Below are 24,988 nucleotides of genomic sequence, written 5' to 3'. Positions count from 1 at the left end.
TTTCAGGCACAGAAACACTGAAATCCTTCATTGAGTATATCTGAATCCTATTTCTCACTTCAATATTAACACATTAAACCTCCAAAAGTAGTTTTTTTCCCCCTGAGTGATTTAGTCACTAAAAGACTAGTCTGAGAAAATCCTACGAGCCTATGACATTAAATATGATAATAAATGGATGGAAAATGATTTAGAAATTTTTATTAAGTTACTCTATATTGTAATTAAATTTCTTGGATTGTTTTTGTCAGCTACAATTATAAGATTCTTGATATGCTAGAAGAACACTTTCATAACATATTACCTTTCATCTGTGTATTTTATCTTTTACTTTTATGAAGATGGCTATGATCCTATGAAGATGGGCCTTTGATGACGCGCTCCAGGTGAGGTAAGGTGAACTAAACTTGTACCATTTGTTAAAGTAAACTTAAAGGGCTATGCACAATTATGTAAGAGGTTAAGAGTATATTAATCTGCTCACTCAGTAGTTATTAATCGCTTTGTTTTTGTAATAGTTTCTGAGATCCTACTGTATATCACCAAAATGTGTTCAAGAAATGACTTTTAAAAATTAAGTGAGGGGGCTGGGTTTGTGGCTCAGTGGTGGAATGCTTGCCTAGCATGTGTGAGGCACTGGGCTCAATTCTCAGCACCACATATAAATAAATGAATGAAATAAAGGTCCATCAGCAACTAAAAAATATGTATAGGGGCTGGGGATGTGGCTCAAGAGGTAATGCGCTCACCTGGCATGTGTGGGGCGCTGGGTTCCATCCTCAGCACCACATAAAAATAAAATAAAGATGTTGGGTCCACCGAAAATGGAAAAATAAATATTAAAAAATTCTCTCTCTCTTCTCTCTTTAAAAAAATTAAAAAGAAAATATGTATAAAAAATTAAATGATGGGCTGGGGATGTGGCTCAAGCGGTGGCGTGCTAGCCTGGCATGCATGGGGTGCTGGGTTTGATCCTCAGCACCACCACATAAAAAAATAAAATAAAATAAAGATATTGTGTCCACCAAAAACTAAAAAATAAATATTAAAAAAATTTCTCTCTCTCTCTAAAAAGAAAATTAAATGAGAATGGGATATTTTGGTAGTCTCTTTAGAAATTGTTCCCCCCCTTCTTTTTAACAAGAATATATGTATTAACACTCAGAATTAAGCACTATTTAGAAGCATGTCTCTATCCCTCTCTTCCCTCTCTCTCTCTCTCTCTCTCTCTCTGTGTGTGTGTGTGTGTGTGTGTGTGTGTGTGTGTGTGTGATATATCTTCCTGATATAGTCAATTTTATAAACTTTCTCTGTCCGGTTGAATTGTCCAATTGGTGAGCACAACACCTGAGGTGCCCTGTGCATCTGAGTTACACATGTGCCAAGATTTTAATTGCCTTTGGCCTTCGGGGGACCTCACTGGGCCCAGGCAGCCAAGGTCTCAGTTAAATGAAGGCAGCCTCCTACATCTAATCTGGTGAGTGTTGAAGGCTGTCCCTGTGCATGGAAGGCACTGGACACCGCTTTCTATGTGGCTCTTTGAACCTTCTATCTCTGCTATTCTTTTCCTGTTCTCCTACCTTCTTTTTTTTTTTTTTTAAAGATTTTTAAAAATTTTTTTAGTTGTTGATAGACCTTTATTTTTATTTATTTATATGTGGTGTTGGGAATCGAACCCAGTGCTCACACATGCCAGGCAAGTGCGTTACCGCTGAGCCCCAGCCCCAGCCCCGTTCTCCTACCTTCTAACACCAGTTTTGTGAACAAATTCTCATTTTTCTTGGGCAGGATTCTTTTCCCAGTCAGCCTAGGATTTGCTGGTCTTCAGTCAGGGCCATTCAGTTGCTATTGTCTGGCAGCTCAGATTCTCTTTAAGGCAAAACTGGCTATCTGTTTAATAAACCCAGCAGTAAGCCAAGAAAAAAGAATGAATAAAGATAACACAATCTACTAACTTTCTCATTTTCACTCACCAACTGATTATAAGCAACATCTAGACAGTGAGGACCTAACTTTATGTACTGCAGTGTACTATATGGTGCATTTTTTTTGAGGTGCTGGAGATTGAACCCAGGGTCTCATACATGCTAAAAAGTACTCTACCACTTAGCTGCACTAGCCCCAGTCCTCAGATATCGTACAACTTATGTACTTTCCCGAGACAAATGCCTAAGACAAAATTGGTAAGGAATGATTGAAATAATGAATTGCATAGATTGATTTTTAGAAAATGAAACAAAACAAAACAAAAACAAAAAACAAAAACAAACAAAAAAAACCCCACTAAACATTAACACTGCCCTGATGACAAAGTAAACTGTGTGAAGACAGGAGCTGGTATGGTTTGCAGAAGGGCATGGAACTAGGTTGAAGATATTTTGGCTCTGTTCCCAGCTTGGCTGCCTCATTACCATGTGACCTCAGGCCAGTTATTTTACCTTACTGAGCTCTAGTTTCCTCACCCCAAATGACATAGCAATACTTGCTGTTTCTACCCCAAGGCTCTTCTGAAAATGATATGAAAGTGATATGAATACTTTGAAAAATCCTAGAGGGCATTCTTATGATGTAAAAGAATGATCTTAGGTTTAAGATAAAGGAGGTATGGTACTTTGAGATTAGTATGAAATTGGGTTAAACACTGAAGTAGGGATTCTCACAGTGGTTTTACTTTTGAATTTTAACTATAAAGTATTGTATTACTTCATAGCTATTACATAAGATTAGTAAGATCTGGTTTTAAAGTGATTGTGTCTTCTCTTAAATATAAGACTCAATTATTTAAAAATTTCTTGAGTATAATATAAATATTAATGGAAAAGATATGATTTTTCAGAATGTTGGTGTTGTGATGGGCAAATGGTGCGACTTTTGCAGTGGAGGGAGAGAAGGAATGTCCATGCTTTTTTGCCCTTTTCAATGCTTTATTCATTCAAATAATGCAATACAATTTCACTCTATAGGTTCCTAATCAAGAAAACGACAATCCTTAATGCTAGGCACTGCAATAGACATAATCAATTCACAGCAAACAATTCTAGATTAATTCTAAGCACTGCAAACACACTTAAATCATCAGAGGCTCCTGATAGACATTCCCTCTGCATGCTAAGCTCAAGTGTCAGATCAAAAGTCTCAAGCCCTAGGCTTTAAGTCCAGCAGATGCACACTGACTCAGGCCCCGGTGATCAGATCAGGAACCAAGGCAGTCTTCCCCTGGGGTGGAGCTGATGGCTGGTTAAGGGTCATAGGGAGAAGCTGCAGTTCTCACCAGGGCCAAGATGTGGCTGTAGAGTTTGAGAATGGTGAGGAAGATGCAGAGGATCAGGCAAACAATGAGAAGAGTTGGGATGTCAGTTCCAGGTCCTCATCAGGCTCTCCAGCATGAGGGCATCAGTGTCAGCTGGCTGAATGTCTGTTCATTTGCTCCATCATTTATACTAAATTTGGGGGCTTCTTTCAATCCCTATCAGCTGCCACCAGATTTCTCAGTGATGTCATTTGTCCTGGGGTTAAAGCATCTGAGGACAACATGACAGAGACTTCACTCTGAGCTTGTCAGGGTGGGGAGAAGTGACTTGTTTATGTCAGGGCTATGCCTGATGATCATATGGGAGGGCTCCATAGACATGACAGGTGAGACTACAGGTTGCCAAGTAGAGTTTTTAAAATGGAGTTGCTGAGGTAAGGCCTAAGGCCATCCTTACAGTTGGTCATATTTAAAATGAAAAAAAAATTTAAGAGTAGTTTCTGTACCACATTTTGGAATAAATATATTTCATTTGATGAATCATGCCCATGTTTAACTTTTATACAATCTACATTCCATTATATAAGTAAAAAATTTCAATTGTTTTAAATACAAATCCATCAAAGCAATAATTTTATTTAGCTGAATTTCAGATGTTAAGACCACATGTTAGAAAAGTTTTAATTACTGTATTTATTCAGTGATTTTAATACTGAGGTTTGAATTTTTAACAACCATAAAAATGAGATTTTTCCCCCTTTTTCTGCTATTGGGAGTTGAATCCAGGGCCTTGTACATGCTGAGTAAGTGATCTACCACTGAGTTATATCCCCCATCTTTTAAAAAATTTACTTTGAAACAGGGTTTCACTAAGTTACCCTAGCTGGTCGTGAACTTGCAATCCTCTTGCCTTAGCCTCCCAAGTAGTTGGGATTACAAACAGCATGTGCCACCATTCTCAGGTTTTGTTTCTTTCTTTCAGTGCTGTGGATTGAACTCAGGGCCTTTTTCCATGCTAGGAAAGTGCTCCATCACTGAGTTACATCCCCCATGCCCACCTTAAAAGTGAAATTCTGTATACTATTTCATTGCTTTTACCAAGGTCATGTGCAAATCTAAAACACCAGGTGAATATTGTTCAGTTTCACCCAGATAGCATAAATCATCTAGAGTATTACCTACTTCATTAAACAAGCATGCATTTCTTTTTCATTTTGATTATGGTCTCTGTAATTAATTAATTAAGTTTGGTACTAGGGATTGAACACAGGAACATTTAACCACTGAGGCACATGCCCAGCTCGTTTTTTTTTGGGGTGTGTGTGTGTGTGTGTGTATTTTATTTAGAGACAGGGCTTCCCTAAGTTGCCTAGGGCCTTGCTAAGTTGCTGAGGCTGGCTTTGAACTAGTGATTCTCCTGTCACAGCCTCCAAACCATGGGGATTACAGAGGTGTGCCACTGCTCTCAGCTATAATTTATTTCTTATTCATACAAATAGAAGTCATTAATTATGACAACTTAATGTTTTATCCAAACATTTGAGTGTATGCAGACTCTCTCTAGTGGACCAAAAATAATTAAAAAAATGGATGGTGTAATAAATTTAGAACAAAAGCTATTGAATAAAATTCACTTCTGTCTTATCATCGTAATTTATTCTTACTATTACAGGTTTTAAAGTCTTTTCAATGTCATAAAATATTAAAGTTCTTAAATTTCTGTAGTTATGCCTTTGCTGTGGGGCTTATCAGGCTTCTGAGAAATATCAGTTGATGGAGTGGGTTTGAAAGGTTCAGTTAGCATTTCTTAGGTTTTGAATATTTCCTGTTTTTTTTTTTTTTAAAAAGCTGAGGGCTAGGGGGCAGGTAGCTCAGTGGTAGAGTGCTTGCTAGCATGTGCAAAAGCCTGGGCTTGCTTCCCTTGCCCTGAAAGGAAAAAAAAAAAAAAGAGCTGAGACCTTGAGGCATCCTTCAGAGTATTAGAGAGAGACTTACTAGATGAAAGACTAGGAAATTTGGTGTTTAAACAAAAAGGGACAAGTGAAACATCACTTGTTTCTGCTGAAAGAGACAGAAAGAAGAGCTTTAAAGATTAAATTTAACAAATATTCAAATATTGATTAGCATGCACCAGGCCTTCTAGAGGTATTAACTCATTTAATATAATTCTCACAATGGCTGTATCCTTGATTTTGCTTCCTAGTACAATAGAAGAAGTCCTGCTTTATTTCAGAGGAGAACCAGTTTTAACAAGTCTGCAGTGCCCTGGCTAACAAGACAAATCACAAGGAATGAGGTTGAAATGAGAAGAGATACCAATGGCAGTCATCTATGCAGCCAGGCACATCAGATGTAGCCTTCACATTTCTTACAAGATTAACCCTCAATTTCTATGATATTACCTTCCTCTTAGTTGTAAACTTATCTTAAAAAGCCAACCTTGCCTAGGATCAATGGTCCATTGGTAGGTAAGAAAGGGTATAGAGCCCTATCTAAACTAATGATTTGGTGGAATTAACTTTGTAAACTATCAGTTGAACTGGTGTAAATAAAGAGAGATGAAATGTCAAGGGGAAGTCAATACCACAATTTTTGCTTCCTCATCATTCAAATTTATTTTGCTTAGTTTTTTCCAAGTGTTTTATTTAATATGTTGCTCCACTTTGCATTTCAACTCCCCTTAAATGTAACATCTAAAAATGTTACATTTCACATTAAATATCAAATTAGCTTGAGTAACTGTTAAAGTACTCCAAAAGGAAAAATATTGAAAATGAGTTTGAACTTGATGAGTCCATCCAGGGAACTAATGGGATGTAAGGGAATCTTTTCTGTGCCAGATACTATGCTTAGTATTTTAAGTTATCCCACTTAATCGCACAGCCTTACAAAGTGGGTATTACACCCACTGTTTGAGGACTAAGAGAGTCTCAAGGAGGGTAGAAGCTTACAGTTAATAAAAGGCCAGGCTTTATAAGCCCAGGTGGTTCAGGCTTCAACTTGCATAGCACTGAGACTATCTAAGATAATCTTGGTAAGAAGGTACCAAATTTGCTGGCGATCGAGGGATAATTCAATCTGAGAATACCGAGCAAATAATGGCTGAAGCTTTGTTCTAAATTTGTTACACAATACATTTCTTTTATTATTTTTAGTCCACTAGAGCGAGTCTCCATACTCTTAAATAGCTGGTTAAAACATTAGGTTGTCATAATTAATGGTGTTCTATTTTTATTACTGAGAAAGTAAATTATGCCTGCACACATTTGTTGGAAAAAAAAAAAGTGATACAGCTAAGGACTAAATTATCTAGCAGGAAGGAACATTTGAAGAAGGGTAGCCCATGGCCTAGAAGGTCCATTAAAGCACCGAACAGCTTGTCCATTGAAGCTGGATGGGCGGCTGTGCTCAGGGGCCTACAGAGTGCACAAAGCTACAGGGGGACTACCCCAGTGTCCACCTTTAGAAGTGAAGGCAAGTCCTAACATAAAGCACATACCGCACTCCGACAGTGTTTCTATAGGAAGGACGGGATGGGGGTGAGGGCGGAATTATTAATCCAGGTAGAAAATACATCTTTTTCTCCGAGTATTTGGGGGAGGAAATGACATCCCTTCTCGAGATGCCCTTCCTCGCCAGGTATATCATCCTTCATGATCGATTCCTAAAGTGGAACGCAGGCCAGGAGGCGATGCGTTCCTTAGCCCAGTGCGGCGAGGGGAGCGCAGGGTCCCCAGGCGGCGGGGGCGGCGGTGACGCAGGAGGCGACGGGAGCCCGGGTCCCGCGGCGCGGAGGGGGTAGCACGGCGTTGTGCGGCGCGGGCCAATGAGGACGCGCGGTGTTTCTGGCGAGGGGAGGGCGGGGGCTCCAGGTTTCCTCGGGTCCCGGCGTAGCGCCGCCTGCCGAGTTCGGAGCGAGCGGGCGGAGCCTGCGGGGGTCTCCGGGCGCGCCTGCCAGTCCGGATTTTCCTCCGAGGCGCCCCCGCCTTTCCAGGTCCACCCCCTTCTCCGGCCCAGAAGCGGCTCCGACGGCTTGCGGCCTCCTTCTCTTCGCGCTCCCCACCTCGGCTCGCCACGCGCTTCTCCGGAGCCGATCTTTGCCTGGTGTCCCGGGGGCGGCGCCGGCGGGGGCGCCTCACCCCTGCCGGCGGCGGTAATGCCTCTGCCTTTGCCGCCCTTGCGGCCGGACGGGCAGCTGGCAGCGGCTGGAACCAGAGCCGGAGCGTGCTCGCCGCTGGCCGGGACGCCGCCCTGGCCTGCGCTTGGCTCCCGCGGCGGCCGCAGGGTGCCGGGGTCCGGCGCGGCATGAGGTGGAGGTTGCGCGCCGGCGAGCGCCCAGCTCTTCGGCCCCCAGGGCCCCCGCGGGCCCTAGCGCGTCGCGTGAGCAGGCTGCGGCCCCGGCGCCCACGCTAGCCCGGCGCAGGCAGGAGACGCCGCGGCCCGGAGAAGGAGGCGCAGGCCCGCCGAGCGATCGCGGGCGGCGGGACCCTGAGTTCTGGGCTCGGTCCTGGGCGGATACCTGGAGCCGCGGGCAACCCCGGTGTGCTGCAGTTAACTGCCGCTCTCCGCAGGGCGCCGCGGCGCGCAGCCTGCGCCTCTCCCCACCTGCAGCCCCTCCTCCCGCCGCTGCCTGGCGGAGGGAACGCGCGTCCTCGCCCTTCCTCCGCCTCTCCAGGTTCTCTGGTCTCGGGACCCCCACCCGGACTCTCCTCTTCCTCCACCTTTCCCCTTAGTCCTCCCGCGCCTCTCCTCCCCGGCTCCTCGGCCTCCCATTCATTCCGTGCGCTTCATCCCCTTTTCTCCTTCCCGCTCGGGCCCTATTCCCAGAGCCTCTCTGCACGGAACCGTCGGTATTCTCGGGGTTCATAGCACATTCATGGAAGTTTAGGGCCTGGACGGTGGCCCCGAATCCGGCCTGAGAGCGCAGCCCGAGCTGCAGGCTGGGAAGAGGAAGATGTCTGTGCTCAGGCGAATGATGCGGGTCTCCAATCGCTCCCTCCTCGCCTTCATCTTCTTCTTCTCCCTGTCCTCGTCTTGTCTTTACTTCATCTATGTGGCTCCGGGCATCGGTAAGTACCGAGACACACCCGCACCTCCCACAGTCACAACCGAGAAAATGCCGAACGTTAAGGATGTTACTTGTGGGATTTGGAGGCTGTGTAAACGGGGCCCCCAGAAAGCATTTTATTTGCACTGTTATTTCAGACGTGTCAAACTGCCTGCAGGCATGGCTTTGCTACGTGAATTTTGTTAATGTACGTTTAAATAACTTAAAGCATTGCATTAAATGGACATAGTAGGTGTAGGTGTGATGGCCCAGGATGCTCTGGACGTGTTCTGAAGTATTCATAACCCGCTTTATCCATTTAATATCAAATCCTAAGCTGGATGGTAGTTTTATTCAAACATCCTCAGATATAATAACTGGTTGTAAAATTATAATGGAGAAACCGGCAGCAGGGAATGTGATCGAGGTCAAGAGTGTACCTATTCTAGTGTTCTAGGTCACTTTTTTAGAATGGGGTCAATGAACATTTGTGTTATACTTCAGGAATTTTTAGGGTCTGACTTGTCTTGTAAAAAACAGTGCTCCATTATTTGGTATGCGTGGATCTGCTTTTCAAGGGCAGGTTGCCTCAGCTACCTGTTAGGATGACTTCGAAGATAAAATAGTGATTAAAATAATTATGTAAGGCAATTTGTAGTTTAAAATTTTAAACTTCTGTTTAGCACTTTAGGCCTTTGGTCTGAAATACAGAATTGGCTTCTTTCTTAAATTTCCTAATTCCTCATCCCCACTTTTGTTGGTAAACCACCAACCTGGAATTATTCTAATGAATGAATAATAAGAATTTCACATGGATATGAAAATACATCGTTATTTTCAAAACTTTTCTGAATTTTCCTTGGTTATTGTGTTTTTAATGTTAAACTGTTAGTAACAGTGTGCATCTCCTACCATTTTTCGTTAGACACTAAGTTGGTTAAAAATGTGATACTATTATAGAGTGAAAACACCTGCAGAATTTTGAGATGGGTGTAATAGATATTGTTATGAATTGTTTGGGAGAAGGAAGAAGCAAGCCTCATCCAGACTGTTTGACTTCTTAAAGAAAAATCACTATGTGACTTTTTCTTTATTAAGGTTTTAGATTGAAGTAAGAAATATACACTCAGAACCAGGTGAGGTGGTGCAGGCCTGTAATCCCAGTGACATGGGAGGCCCAGGCTAGGGGATCACAAGTTCCAGGCCAGCCTCAGCAACTTAGCGAGGCCTTAAGCAATTTACTGAGACCCGTCTCAACATAAAAAAACAAAAAACACTGGGGATAGAGCTTAGTGGTAAAGCACCTCTGGGTTAATCCCTAGTACCAAAAAAAAAAAAAAAAAAAAATACACTCAGATGATGATGCTTGAGAAGATAAGTTGCTGACACTTTGATGTATCTCAAAATAGAAGTTTTAGGGTAGAGTTTGTAGAAGCATGGATATTTTAATATTATTTTCCATAGATGCAGTTTCTTTGTACAATAGCAACAGCAAACAACACCCCCTTGAAGCCTATAATACTGACAGTAGTTCATAATTTAGCCTGAATTACATCTTGGAGCCAAACTCTCTTATGGCTGAAATATGTGTGTGTAGGAATACCCTTTATTGGTCCCAAATATTAAGTTTCAAATCTCTTCTATTAAGAAGCCCCTATTCATCTTATCATATTGGCTAGTTTGGTAGATGTCAATCTTTCGTATCACGCAGTTGGCTTGATGTTATCCAACATGTTCAGTAAAGACTTTCCTTAAGGTTTGTTATTTATTTATTTTTGCCATTTTGGAAGTCTATACGTTAATTCCTAATTCGATGGCTTTTTTTTTTTTTTCCTTTTACTTTCTCATGTAACTTCTTAGAATTTGGACATCCCAGTGGGATGTTATTTTACTAGACATTTAACTTTGATTTTGGAGAAGGGTTTTTTTTTTTTTTTTTCCCCTTTTGGTTTGCTCTTAGATAACAATGTTCTTACTTTGTATTTAACTTGTTACTTTGTGTTCAACTTGTTAAAGTCATATTACTCAAAAAGTTAACTAAAGAACTAGGTGTGGTGGCCCATGCCTGTGATCCCCAGGAGGATGAGGCAGGATTTCAAGTTCGAGGCCAGCCTCAGCAATTTGATGAGACTGAGCAACTTAGCAAGACTCTGTCTCAAAATAAAAAGGACTTGAGATGTGGCTCAGTGGTAAAGCACCCTTGGGTTCAGAACGTTCATCAGAGGGGGTGGCGAGTGGGGGAAGAAAAGTTAACCAAAGGAAATCAGAATTCCAACTTTTATTTGATGTCATCCTTTTGTTTTTAATTTTTTGGTTGGTGTGTTAATATACTATCTGCAGATTCTTAAAATTCAATTGATGTGAAATACTAATATATCTTTTATATATGAGTGCTTAATGTTTCCATAGAACAATCATATTAACATCATAAAAATTTGGGCAGTTTTCTTGCAAGCAATTAGGTTGACATAATTTAAATACTGTCTTGAATTTTATTTAAAAAACAACAAAAACCCATTAAAGCTAGTAAGAAAAGTAACTTAACCAAGCTTATAAAATACCATAAATTTGTAAATTGACTCTGGTTCAAAATCCTGTGCCATCTAGCAACAAACAAAAACAAAAAAGCAAAGCAACCCCCTTCCCCCACCAAAACCCATAAAACCTTCCTACTTATCTGTATGTCTTTTAAGTATTGGGAAACAGTTTTGCAAAATTCAGATATTTTGCTTGAATGTTCAACTTCTTATCATTGGCAACAAATGTTGTCTTTTTTTTTAAGTGTCAGGATCCGTTTCTTCATATTTGAGGAAATATAGGTCAGACACGCAAGTCTAACCATGGTGTGTCTGTTGTTCCCACAAGTAAACATGATGTCCCATGAAAAATGTGGCTAGTTGAGTTCACAGTGCGACAATCCATTCTCTGCAGACATGCTTTGGGTTGAGACAGCCATAGTACTTTGTTAGGCAGCAGAAGTGCTTTACCTGTGCTTCCCATTCTGTCCTGGATTTCTTAGCGTTTTCATTAGACCTATAGAAATTTCTTCATGAAATGCATCATATTTTAGCTTGAATTGCCTCTTGGGGGCTAAATTTTCTTAAGACTGAGATATATGTTGAAGGACTCTTTATTGGTTTTAAATAAATGTTTCAAATCTTTTCTGTTAAGCCGTCCTTGTTAATCCTACCACATCAACCTGCTTGGTAGGTGTCAGTTACATTATGTCAACATCTGTGTTTGCCAGGTGCCCTTCTCAGACAGGGCTTTTCATTTTAGTTACTCTTCTTTGATCTCCTTTGCCTGTGTTCCTGTCTCCTCTCTTCTCTCCATTGTGAGCTGATACACTACCTGATTGTAGTGTGCTGGTTGCAGACAGCATACTCTGTTTAGTTTCCACTGATTGTCGATGTTGCTTAGCATTTTCTGGGCTATTTGGGTCTTAATGTACAATGAGTTCTGTAGAACTTGAAGCTCATTGTTTTTTTCCCCTGACATTTCTGATTCATTCAGGAAACACAGGGATAGTCTTTAACTCTAGTGCTAAGGGTAACTTAAGGGAGATACAAGCACCCTCCCCCTGGCCACCCCATAGGAAGTCCATGAACACACTGCCCTAGACTACCCAGGAGAGGTAGGAGCCATGAATTGTTTTTCATCCTATGTTGGCCTTTGTGCCTGATTGCAAAGAGATGAGTACAGTTTCCCTCCAAGGTTTTTACTTGGTGGGATTGAGACTAGCATTTCACTTAATAGGAAGCTATTTCTAGTATAACTTCCAACATAATCCAGTTATTTCCCTGCTGTCATATCAGAGGAGAAGATGAACTAGCTTAAAAAATTCATTCAACAAATACAAATGGAGCACCTGAGAGAAGCTAGACATTGAGGTACCAAAGATAGATGGCAGAAGCAGTCATCAATGAGGATGAGCCTGGGGAAGGAGCTGCAGCAAGTCCTTGGAAAGCATGTGGTGGAGAGTGAGCACTGGTTAAGTATTTCAGCTAGTGGTTGGAGTGGGCCATCACTAGGATTTTTCCAGACTGAGCAAAGGGTTTCTGGTCAGAGTGAACAGCATGAGTAAGCTTCCAGAAAGTGGGAGTACTATATAGTTCCATCTGGCTACAACTCAGGGTGTGGGGTGGTAGATGGGTCAGATTGGGAAAGGTTTCTGGGCTCACACAGCTTTATCTAAGCTGTCTATTATTAAGAAAGAAATCAGTGGGCCTGTAATCAGTGAGGCAGTATCAAGGGGAAGACTGAATAATCTCCCTGGGAGTGGGAATTTCATAGTCCATTTGACTCACTAGCATCCCAGACCTTTCCTAGACTAGTGAGAGGCTGTTTGGTATTTTGGGTAGTGGTGGAATCTAATTGGGCCACTTTGGTCTGAATTCCTGTGGGCCATTTTGAGGAATTACCTGACCAAGTGTTGGGTTATTTGGGCCACCATGGGGTTTGTATCCTACTGGGAGTGGTGGAGTTGGTGGTCTTGGGTGGTAGGGTGCAGGCATATGTATTCTGGGAGAGGTGGCTTAGTCAGGTCCTTGCTCAAAGCCCCCTTGACCTTTTTATTTTTCTTTTCCCCTTTCAGTGCTGGGGATCAAATCCAGGGCCTCTTGCATTGCTGGACAGGTGTTATATGTCAAAAAACTACACCTTCAACCCTCACCTGTCATTTTGATTGAGCTTTTCTTTGGGTTTCTCAGAAAGTTGCTGTTTGCCCTGCATGTTTCTTATCATATCCCTTTAGCCTCCTGGCTCTGGCTAGACTAGCCTGGCTCTCTCTGTTCTTAACCTGTTTTATTATTTTTATTTGTTTTGTTTTGTATAAGACAGTAGGGTATATTTTGACATATTATACATCCATGGAGTATAACTTAGGATCTCATTCTTGTGGTTGTACGTGATGTGGAGTTTCACTGGTTGTGTATTCATCTATGAGCATATATGAGGAAAGTTATGTCCGGTTTGTTCTACTGTCTTTCCTGTTCCCTTCCTCCTCCCTTCCCTTTCATTCTCCTTGTGTAATCCAGTGAACTTCTATTCTTCCCAACGCTCCTCCCCTTATTATGTGTTAGTATCCACATATCAGAGAGAATACTCAGCCTTTGGTTTTTCGGAATTGGCTTATTTCATTTAACATGATAGTTTTCAGTTCCATCCATTTATCAGCAAATGCCATAATTTCATTCTTCTTTATGGGGTGAATAATATTCCATTGTGTATATTTTCTTTATCCATTCATCTGTTGAGGGCACCTAGGTTGGTTTTATTGCTTAGCTATTGCGAATTGAGCTGCTATAAACAATAATGTGGCCGTGTCACTGTAGTATGCTTATTTAAGTTCTTTGGATTTATACTGGGGGTCAAATGGTGGTTCCATTCCAAGTTTTCTGAGGAATCTTCATACTGCTTTCTAGAGTGTTTGCACCAATTTGCAGCTCTACTAGCAGTATATGAGTGAACATTTACCCCCTCATTTATGTGGGGAAACATTTATTGTTAACTTGTATTTTTTTGGGGGGTACTGGGGATTGAACTCAGGGGTACTCGACCACTGAACCACATCCCCAGCCTTATTTTGTATTTTATTTAGAGAGAGGGTCTTACTGACTTGCTAAATTGCTGAGGCTGGCTTTGGACTCTTGATCCTTCTGCCTCAGCCTCCCAATTACATGCGTGTGCCACCTCGCCTGGCTGCTACTTGTATTCTTGATAATTGTCATTCTGACTGGAGTGAGATGGAATCTCAGTGTAGTTTTAATTTTCATTTCTCTAATTGCTAGAGTTGTTGAACATTTTTTTAAAAAAATGTATTTGTGGACTATTTATGTTTCTTCTGTGAGTGCCTGTTCAGTTCCTTTGCCTATATTTATTGATTGAGTTAGTTGTGTTTTTTTTTTTTTTTTGTTGTTGTTGTTGTTTTTTGGTGTTAAGTTTTTTTTAGTTCTTTGTATATCCTGGAGATTAATTTGAGCTATTTTAGTCTGTGTTGCATTGCAAAAGCTCTTTGGGTTTTTCCTCACCAGATGCTCTGACCTGCGTGGCTCTTTCATGGGTTCTTCTGCTTTAGGCCATGGTGTTGGTCTTATTTATTCTCTGGGCCTCCCTACTGGCCTCACATCCCATGCTGGTTTTAAAAAGGGAAATAATGCAATCTCTATTTCAGAGTAATAGTTCTAGTGAAAGATGGGGTATAGAGGACAGAACCAGGAACAGGAACAGCAGATGAGAAGTTATTGCAGTTGGTCAAGCAATAGAAGGTTCGATCTGGATCAGACTTGATAGTTGCACCAGGAGGAACTAAGTATGTGAATAGTGCAGTTGAAGAAAAGGAAGTGTCTTCAAGATAATGCTCAGATTCTAACTTAGACAACCAGGTAACTAGTATGCGGGAGTGTAGAAAGACATGTTTTGATGGGGCTGTTTTGATTTTAGAGAGATTGAGTTGGGGTGCCTGTGGGACATCCAGGAAGGATTGTGTCAGTAGGTAGGCAGATGGAAGTATGGGCGTGGAGCCCAGAAGAGAGATTGGAGTGTCTTTAGTCCATGGGTGGGTGACATTATCTGTTTCTCCCCCAACACACCTGAGTAATAAACTCACTCCTGCAAGTGGAAGTGACTCACTAAGTTACTTACTCTTCAACATGGAATCATAGGCGCTAAATCAGAATATGAAGAAGGCCCAAGTGTAGTATAGAGGTATCCCAGGAGATGCTGCTACCTTTTTTTATTCTCTTGTCTTGTGAGAAAGGAGTCGGGGCTGGGGAGGTAACTCAGTGTTAGAGCCCTTACCTAGCATGTGCAAAGCCCTGGGTTTGATTCCCCAGCACCACAAAAACAAAGGATCCAGTCCACACTCAAGGGGACTGGAGGCCCTTTTAGAGATGGCCTTCCACATTCAGATTACTGTTCTTGAGTAACGCTTGTAACCCAGCTCTGTAGTGTCAGTGTAAATTAATCCAAATCCTATGGTCTTGGGGGAAATTAGGAAAATTTATTGACTCATTGGAATCTGGCACTGCTAAATACCGTTTAGCACCTTAGTCTTTTATGAATAATATGAGATCTAGTAAGCATTGTGGCAGAAAGAAGTAGTAATATGTTTATCTGCAGCAGCGTCTATCATTTCTCCCTTTTCTTGTTTGCTAAAGAGAAGAATAGCCACATCTGTGGATACTTTTAAAAGGGAAACTCCTAACCTAGCTTTGTAGTCTTTGTATATGATAAGTATTCGTGGTAGTCAACTTTTTGTTACTGGGACCAAAATACCCGAGGAGGGAAACCTTATTTTGGTTATGGTTCCAGAAGTTTAGTCTGTGGTTAGCTGAGTTCATTGCATTTTAGCCCAAGATGAGGCAGGATGTTATGGCCAAAAGCCATGGTGAAGAAGTGCTGCTGCGTTCATGGCTGACCAGGAAGCAGAGAGGAAAGCCGGGAAGGGACCACAGGGAAGATGAACCCTTCCCCGGGTATGCCCCAAGTGACCCACCAGCTCCATCAGTGCCCCAGCAGCCTGCAGTTCATTCACCCAATTCATTCAAAATAGGATGGACTGATTAGGTTACAGCTCTCACAGTACAATCATTTCACCTCGGAACATTCCTGTATCAGTGCAGGAACTTTGGAGGGGACACCTCATCTTTACAACATAACAGGATTCCAAACGCCGTTTGGAATTTGGTTGGGAAGAAAATGCATTTATTTTCCTTTTGAGGCAGTGTTATATATGGTGGTTAATTTCCTACCCATCCAAGCCTTATTTGAGGTGGTATGCTTTAATGAGCATCTTTCCCAGGTCCCAGAAATCTTGGTTCTGATTCATTTTTAACATAATCATCCTGGCAGAAGCCTGTTTATCATAGGATGTGCTACAAGGTTTCTCGGGGCACTAGTACTTTTAGGCTTCATGCTCTGGTGGTTCCAGCTGTGACGACTACGTTCCTCATCACAATCCCTGTTTTTGCTTCTCTCTGCAAGGTCCAAGGCCATGAGAATCCTGGACACAGAGGCATTGGTGTTTCTGGTGCCAGAGTTGTAGATAGAGAAGCCCCAGGAGCAAAACCCCACAGGTAGCCAGCGCTTTGTATGGAAAGTGCCATAGCCAGTAGGGCTAGCCTTTGTGTGAAGAAAGAAGAAAAAACAGACTCTCTGGGTACTTGCCCAAAGTCTCACCCAGCTTGGTGGAAGAGCTGAAATGTACACTTTAGTATTCTGGATTCCCCTGTTCCTGAGTTGAAAGAACTGACATATTCTGCTCTGGAAACTTGAACATTTGGAGAAAATATGAACCCCATTTGAAGGGATAACCATACAGATGAAACTTTCCTTACGTGGCCTCAGGAGTATTACTGCTTTTAGGATTATTGTTAAGAAACACGGACATGCACACTAATTACTAACGGACCTGAAATCAGTGTAATAACAGGCCTTATGAGTCCACCTGTCCCTGCATGTTTTCAAGTGAGGGTAAGTGACCACCCGTTAGGGCTGGTGAGGATGCTTTGCTTGAGACAGGACAGATCACCAACATGGCTTCATCTCTGTGCTGTGTTGACCATGTGCCCTTCACTCCATGCACCCGTGGCCTCCCAGACACCTGTCCTTTCTCCACCCACACGGGCCTTCTTGGACTCCTCTTTCCTTTCAAGCCTGCATTTCCTGTTTGTGTTGGGCCAAAACTGTGGAGGTGGGTGGGAAGTCCAAGGGCAGAGTCCTAGGAGACTCCTTGGCTCCTAGGTTGCATCTGGGTGTTCCTCAGGCTCTGAGTGTTTACAGTTTTGTCCTGGCGCCTTGGACCAGCCTGGCTTTTGTCACCAGTGCCTGAGCTGGCAGTTGGCCCATTCGAGCAGAGCAGTCTGTCCTGTGGATTCCTTCCTCTCTTTTCCTTTCTCTGCTTGCCCCCTCCTGTTATTTTTAAATTGTGGACAGTGCTGTGATTTAATATTTAAAAGACCCTTTCCTTCCATTTCTGACCTTTGTCAGGATAATAAAGAGAATAATTTTTCAAGTAATAAATGTGATTTAAATTGGAGATCAGGTCAGTTGAAGGTTGAAAGCAGACGTTTCTGAAGGTACTTACAATGCTATTAACATGCCTTTCGAAAACTAAGCATTTCCTCTACTTGTAACTGGGTATTTTTACCTAATTTCTTGTCTCACTAGGGAGTGAAAGGGAGCATCCCAGTTTTACTCTTTTCTAGATATAAATTGTACTTTTGGGACCACTCAGTGTGTTATATTTCATGGTCACATTCCCGTGGGCATACATGCTTTTGGTCATAGAAAAAAGTTGTCAGAGTTTGGTGTAAGCTACAACAAAACCCTGGTTAGTTGAAATGGGAGTTCGCTTGTCAGTAGTCATGTTTTTTGGCTTTGTGGCCCAGTAAAATATTTAGGAAGGTAAACTTAGTAATGTTAAATTTTAAATTTATTAATTCACCTTTTTTTCCCCCTTTCTCTGGGAGTGTAACAAATAGGACCTTTTGCTGGGATCTTTGTTTTGTAGGTTAATTAGTTGAGTTAGTAAAAGTTTTTGTCTTCAACAAATCCTTGTTGTTGTATGTTGATTAAGAATGCAGATGGACTCTCCAGGGTCTGAATGAATTGTGCATGCCTCAGAAAGCTGTGCAAAGGAGGATGCATAAGTTTAACTAATATGGAAGGAAAAATTCCTGTTTGGCTTATTACAAATGTTATTAATCATGTTTAGAGAATTACTATGAACAGTGGTTTTTCAAATATTAATGTGCTTAAGCCATAGTTAGGGTGGTCTGCTTTAATAACCTTATTTCCCAGGAATTCCACCAGAGATTCTGAGTGCAATTCTGATTTACTTTTGAATGTGTCTCAGGTAATTCTTCAGTCTTGGAACTATGTTTCTGAAAAACACCCCAAATGGTGGTGGTGGTGGGGAAATTAAGTGCTAGCTAGGTTTACTTTTCTCAATTGATCATCATAATGCCCTTTGGTCTTTTATAGAGTGAATCTTACATTTTGAAAACCAGGCTAAGTTGTTCTAAGATAGGAGTAGCTATAAATCATGGTGAGGATTTTTTTTCTTCCAGAAGAGAAATGGACAGATAAATTGCTTAAGATAGCTAGAATCTTGTACTCCTTTATGAGACTACAGTGAGTAGGGGTTTGTTATAGGTTGATTCTAAATGTGTTATCTAGTGTTTATAATTATTAGAAAGATAGGTTGTAATTCATTTGAAACGATTAATAAAGTTCTCAAAGTGTACAGCATTACAGGTTACCCAGTGGAAGTAATTTCGACATAACATTTCCCAGTATTTGGCTAGAAAATTCTTTTTATAGTATCTTTATGAGAGTTTTTGCTATATAACTGTATCAAGTTTGTTACTATAACATATCATGATTAAAGTAGTCTGTCTTGTTTTTAAACCTTTTTATGTATTTGAGGTTTGCTAATGTTAGTGTGAGTTTACTGAAATCATGTTACATATATGGTCTTTTGATAATTATTAAGTCAATCTGGTGGTGGGGCATACTTATAGTCCCAGCTGCTTGGGAGGCTGAACCAGGAGGATCTCTTCAGTCCAGGCCACTCCAGGCTGGGACAGCATAGTGAGACTGGGTCTCAAGAAAGGAAAAAAAAAAAAAAAAACCAAAAAAAAAAAAAAAGAAAAAAGAAAATTACAATTTCTAATTAGAATGCAGTTTCAAGTTTGAGTCACAGAAGAGAAATTGGACTTTTCTTTTGAATCTGGAGACTGAGGTAGAGTCTTACAAGGCACCTTGTTTACTGACTCAAAAATGGGCTCTGGATTTGGAAATCTTTGAAGTTAATTTCCTGTCCAGCATCCCCTTCTCTGCTTCTTGTTTTTCTTTCGTGACTAAGTAGGGTGAAATTCTAAAAGGCGTTTTATAATCATGAAAACACCAGGAGATTGGGGATAGTTGTAAAACATAATTGAAATAGTTCTCACTTTATTTTTTTTCTATTTTCTTATATCAATAGAATTCCCAAGTGGGTAGGGAGATTTGTTTCACATTCATCTTCTATACTCTGAAACTACTGATTTTGAATAATTTTATAATGTTTCCTAGGCATGTTTACTTATGGTTTGTTTTTTTCGGTCTGTAATGTGGTTGGGTTTCCTGATTAGATCTTTAAAATCTGTTTAATTGCCTACACGTTTCCTTCTCTGATTCCCTCATTTCCTCCTGATTGTGTTTTTTTTTTCCCAACGTGGTTCATTAACTCTCTTGGGCTCCCATAAAACTTTAAAGAAGCCGCACATTATTTTATATGAGTACCACAGTGAATCAACAGAAGGACTCATAGGTATCTTGAGTGTTTTCAAACCACTGGATTCTGGGTCTACTTTTTGAATTATCAACTATGTACAGAGTAGGCCGAACTCATGATCTGTTGCAAAGGAACTTCTGATGTTTTAGGCAGTATGTGCCTCTTAGGATCTTGGCTGTTTCGGCAGGAATCCACAGGACCCCTTACTTCCTATCTCTTCTTGGTAAATAGTAGACATTCAATAACTATCTATTGGGTAAACACCTCTCCAGCCTCAGCATCTGTAATGTAAGGCCATTGGCACAATCCATTTTTATATGAGAATATTTAACCATGATCAGTATTTAAGCGCAGATAATCTTCAGACAATTTAAGACTGTCAACTGCAAAATGAAGGGATAGAGACCTGTTGTCTAATTTTTAGTGTCTACAGCAGCAAAGTTTGAGCTGTTGGCTAAGATTTGAAATAGATCTGTATTGTTTGTGATCATCATTATTATCTGCCTGATATAATAGAACTCTGAACACAGCTCATGACTTCTTTGCAAGGTGGAGAGGAGGACAGTATAGGCTGGTAATTGTACAACAGATGATCTTGAGTCAAAACCTGACTTGTATTGGAATGACAATGGTCAGATAGTCTCTGTTTAAATAGTACTTTGACATAAAAGGAGTTGATTGTTTAATAGCCTGGAACAATGTCAAAGTTTTTTTTTTTTTTTTTTTAATCTAAGCAATACCTTAGTCCTAGGCAAAGTATAAACAGCATTTCATATTTAGTCTGGTCTAATCCTGGGGCTTATACCACTATCAGTAGAGGTAATATCTTCTCCTTTACCAACATGGATGAGTAATGTCTGGGGATTTATTGAACATGCCCCTGAATGTAGAAAGAAGATAACTTTTCAGCATATGAACCATATGAAGAAGATTGTTGATGTCTGTAGGAAATAGTAAGGGGTAAAGACACAAGGTATTTTGCTTTTTTAAATGTTACTTATTTATATGTTCAGTAGTTAAACTGGCAACTCTGTTTCTCTCCTATAACTTTTTAAAAAAAATATTTATTTAGTTTTAGGTGAACACAATAACTTTATTTTTTATTTTTATGTGGTGCTGAGGATCGAACCCAGTGCCTCATGCATGCTAGACATGCACTCTACCGCTGAGCCACATCCCCTGCCCTCGCCTATAACTTTTAAATGTCTCTTCTGGCTTTCTCCTGCTCATGTTAATTGAAGTCTGATTTATTCCTCATATTTTCACTTCCCTCATGACTTTTTACATTACAGGTTTCTCTTTCTCCTTGTCTTTCCATGTCCTTTGTGACTTTGAACCTTTGCTTCTTCTAGCTCACTCCCTCCCCTCCCCCCATTCAGATCTGTGCTTAAATCCTGAGTTTCTGATTCTACTTGTGTAACTTATTTTTGAGTTTTTTCTTTTCATCATATCTATCAAAGGATGGTATATCAGTTTCCCAGGACTGCTAAGCTCCTTGCCACACGGAGAGTGGCTTAAAACAGTCCAAGTTTACTTTCTCACAGTTGTGGAGGCTGGAAGTCTGAAATGAAGGCTGGTAGGACGTTTACTCAGGCAGCTCTTGGAGTGAACTGTCTTGCCTTTTCTAGGGTCACATGCTGGTCTGCTTGCATGGGTGTGGCCACATCGCAGTGTTCTACTCTGTCTTAACTTTGCTTTCATGTGCATGTGCCTTTCTTTGTGTGTGAAAAATCCTCTTCTCCCTTTCTCTTGTAAGAGCAATTGCCTCGGATTTAGGGCTCACCCAGATAATCCAGAATGATCTCTTCATCTCAAAATCCTTAACTGGAATACATCTGCTAGGACTTTTATCCAAATGTGGTAACATTCGCAGGTTCTGGGAATTAGGATGTGGACTATCCTTTTGGAGACTCCCATTCACCCTGCTACAGGCAGTTACAAGAACTAAATGAAATATAATTATGTGTATATTTACATATATTTAGTTACAGTCTTTAGCTCAAGTCCTGACCAAAGTTGGTACTCAGTAAATGCAAATTCATTTCCTTCTCTTTAGAATCCTATGCCCTCCATTGTCCCGCATCCGCGTGACATGTCCGCAGTTTGTCCTCCATTCAGGGTGTTTCTGCTTTTGTACCCCCCACTGCCCCCCCTGTTGGACCAACAGGGAATCTTCTACCTTTACTCCATTCTGCTGTGCCCTGGTTGTCCGCATAGCTGTGGCCTGACCTCCCTGCACCTCTCCAGCTGTATAATGTTGTAAAATTATGTTTACAAGACACACAGTAATGCACAGATGTTCTCAGTAGCATTCCTTGCTTAGGCCAGTATCGTTTCTGGAAGTTTGTTTTTTCATCCTTGGCTCAGTTCTGCTACTCTGTGGTGGCCTTTGTATGGTTTGATGTAGGACAGATATAAGGTATTTATATCACTGGTAACAAATGTCATATGCAGTTTTGAGTAAAAAAAAAAAAATTCAGGGTTGGGGATGCCTCACGTGCACAAGGCCTTGGGTTCAATCCCTAGCACCACACACATACAAAAAAAAAAAAAAGTCCAGGTGCTGTCAACCAATTGTTGTTCATGATCTGTTTGATCCCCTTCCCCACCTCGTTCAGTTGAACTTTTAGATCCTGGTTTAGGTAGAATTATTAATGTTAGTTTGATTTTTTTTAATCGAAAGTTTTTGTACATTTTTGAATGGTTGTTATTTTAGTTTTCTTATTTCTCTTTCTCTTTTTTTTTGATGTCCATTCAAGTGGAAAAATATCATAAAATTTTGTGATATTTATAGCCTAGTATAATAAAATCAACTCTAAACAAGTGAAATCTGATTATAGGACTGCTTTCTAGTAAGTGGGTAGATGTACTCTTAAAAAATGATTGCGGTAAAGCTTATGTAAAACCTGGATGTTTCTACTTATCCTTTATGGGTTGTAGGTGAAAGAAAAAAATCACTCTGCTTCTCTGCTCATTTTATTTCACGCGGTGTTGCTGTGTTGTTTGTAGTTGGACAAGTTCACATTTACATAAAAATGGGAAGAGAGGTAGTAAATGTCATGTTTTTCTCATCTCCCTGCCACCTGGAGAGAGTAGAGCAGAGCCCAGAAAGTTAGTTGAGCTTCTTAGCTTTTTCATTCAGCATTCATTTTCTGAAGAGTGTCATTACTGTGCTCAGTGACAACTTCTCTTAACATTGGAAGAATCGCTAAGTGACCCTTGTTAAGTCTTGATTTTGCCCAGAGATGAGCTTCTGCCTCTTGTCTTGAGTGGAGTTCTGACTCCCTGGCTTTGTGACTCCAGAATTGAGAGTGGAAGAGGCTTTGGAGGGCACCTGGTGCAGGGCTGCGTCTGTAAAGTGAGGAAACTGGGCTCCAGTGAGTGTCCCAGGCAGGTACTAAAGTAGCAGAATGTGGACCAGCAGAGGATCTGGGTTTATTGTTCCCTGGGTTTATAGTTACCCATTTCTCCCCAGGAGGAAACTAAGGGCCTGTTTTTAAAGCACTTTTTACAAAGAACTAAGGTTACAAATCATAAAAAATGTACATTATTTTTTTTAATCTCATCATTTTCACGATCGTGGTAGGTATATTTGTGATGGAAAGGGAAGTAATTAACTCTTGGACAGAAATTACCAAAATAGATATTGAGTCTAGAACAGCCTTCTCTCCCAAACGCATGAAAAATATACAGGATCCATTGCAAGATCTTCATGTATACTGAATGTTATGATTTGTGGTATATTCATCATTAAGTAAAGAATCCTTATATTTGTTGAATTTTTGGTTTGAGGGAATTAATGTAGAATTAGAAAAAGAAAGTTTTATGACTTGGTTTGGGAATTTAAAACAAGGTAACATTTTGAAATAACTTTGTACATTTAATAGTAGAAAATAATTTTGATAAAGAGTTTGTTGTGGTATTTCAGTTTGTTCATTTAGTCTATTTGGTAGATGGATATTGCCGTTTAATTTTTTCATTTTTAATAAATCTGTTTTTGTACCTTTAAAAAGTAGACAACAGTCATTTTACATTTCTTTTTCCCTTTGGGCATGATAATGGAGTCAATCTTTGTTTATTGGCTAATTCTGAATATTATTAAATAAGCTTATCATATTAATGACATCCCCCCTCCTTTTTTTATTGTAGCCAACACATACCTCTTTATGGTACAAGCTCGAGGTATAATGTTGAGAGAAAATGTGAAAACAATAGGACATATGATCAGGCTGTACACAAATAAAAACGCCACCCTCAATGGCACAGGTAAGACAACTTCCTCTCAGCTTTGCTTGGCTTCTGCTTCTTACCCTTATAGGCATAGAGCATTTGACCAGATCTTTGAAACTCTAATTTTGCCTCCCAGTGACTCCCTGTTAGAGATGAAGACTTCTCCTACTAAGTGCACTGGTAGGTTAATTTATTGTGCAAATGAGGTCTGTTCCATATTTTAGGATATATAAAGCTGTGGTTTCAAGGGTGATGAGATTTGGTGTAAAGATACTTAAAAGTTCACTCCTGCAAACATAAACTATACAGAACAGCTTCTGCTTTTTCAGTTCATCTATTGTATTTAAATTAACCACAAAGAATAATTTATTCATCTCAATGAGCCTTGCTACTGTTTATACCTATTCTTATTTCTAAAATGTTTTTCCAACTACTTTGGCCCCATACTTAGTTGTTTTACATTATAGGATATTCTTAATTTTATGACCTTTTCCAGGGGCTAGAAGAGAAGTTTTATAAAATTGGAAATCAGTAGTTGCTCTTTTCAAAATGTTATCTGGAAGTAGAATCTGCATTAGAGTCACAAAAAGTTAAGATTTAATAGGCTAAACTAATAATGATTTGGTGCTGTGAATATGAATGTGGTGTGAATGGGTTTTCTACTGTGGAAGAGGTCTTCCCACAGTGTCTCACAAGTATTGTAGGTTCTGCTTTAAAGGGATCCATGGGATTGATTGTCAGTTGTTGTATGCTCTACAACATTTTAAATGGTTGAAAATAAAGATTTAATTAATGTGTGTCAATGGTTGCGGGTCACTATAGACCTACAATTACTGTTCTACTGTCTCTGTTTCCTCCTCTCAATAGAATGTCTACCTCCCAGCCATAAATGTTGTTTCTTAAAAGTACATTAAGGCATATAGTAGTTTTAGATCCTGCTAAAAAATGCAAGACTACCAATTGCATACCAGTTTGCAATTTAACATCACACATACTTTTACAAAATCCATTCTAGTCATTTGCCTAATTTGTTTTTGACGCTACTAATCAAAACACTCTTTGTTTTCCTTTAATTTTTTAGCCTTCATTTCTTTTAGCAAGACTCTCAACATGTGGACATTTTAATAGTACAGTACAGTAAAAATCTCATTAACGGTTTTCTGCATTGATGCAGTAGGCCTAC

The 24,988-nt window shown here is 40.4% G+C and overlaps 1 protein-coding gene across 1 annotated transcript in view; it reads left to right on the top strand.

Moving 5' to 3' along the window:
• The first annotated feature begins 7,689 nt into the window (after positions 1-7,689).
• Positions 7,690-24,988, top strand: part of B4galt6 (beta-1,4-galactosyltransferase 6) — a 57,435-nt gene continuing 40,136 nt past the window's right edge. Inside the window, exons 1-2 of the mRNA XM_046428440.2 lie at positions 7,690-8,319; positions 23,725-23,841. Coding sequence (XP_046284396.1) covers positions 8,205-8,319; positions 23,725-23,841 — 232 coding nt within the window. The 5' untranslated portion in view covers positions 7,690-8,204. The remainder of the gene's footprint in view (positions 8,320-23,724; positions 23,842-24,988) is intronic.

This window comes from Marmota monax, unplaced genomic scaffold (genome assembly GCF_021218885.2).
Source record: "Marmota monax isolate L192 unplaced genomic scaffold, Marmota_monax_Labrador192_F-V1.1 WCK01_AAM20220418_F8-fsc00031, whole genome shotgun sequence".
Lineage (NCBI taxonomy): Eukaryota > Metazoa > Chordata > Mammalia > Rodentia > Sciuridae > Marmota > Marmota monax.
The sequence above is the reverse complement of the archived record's forward strand: the minus strand, read 5'-3'. Positions and strand labels throughout refer to the sequence as shown.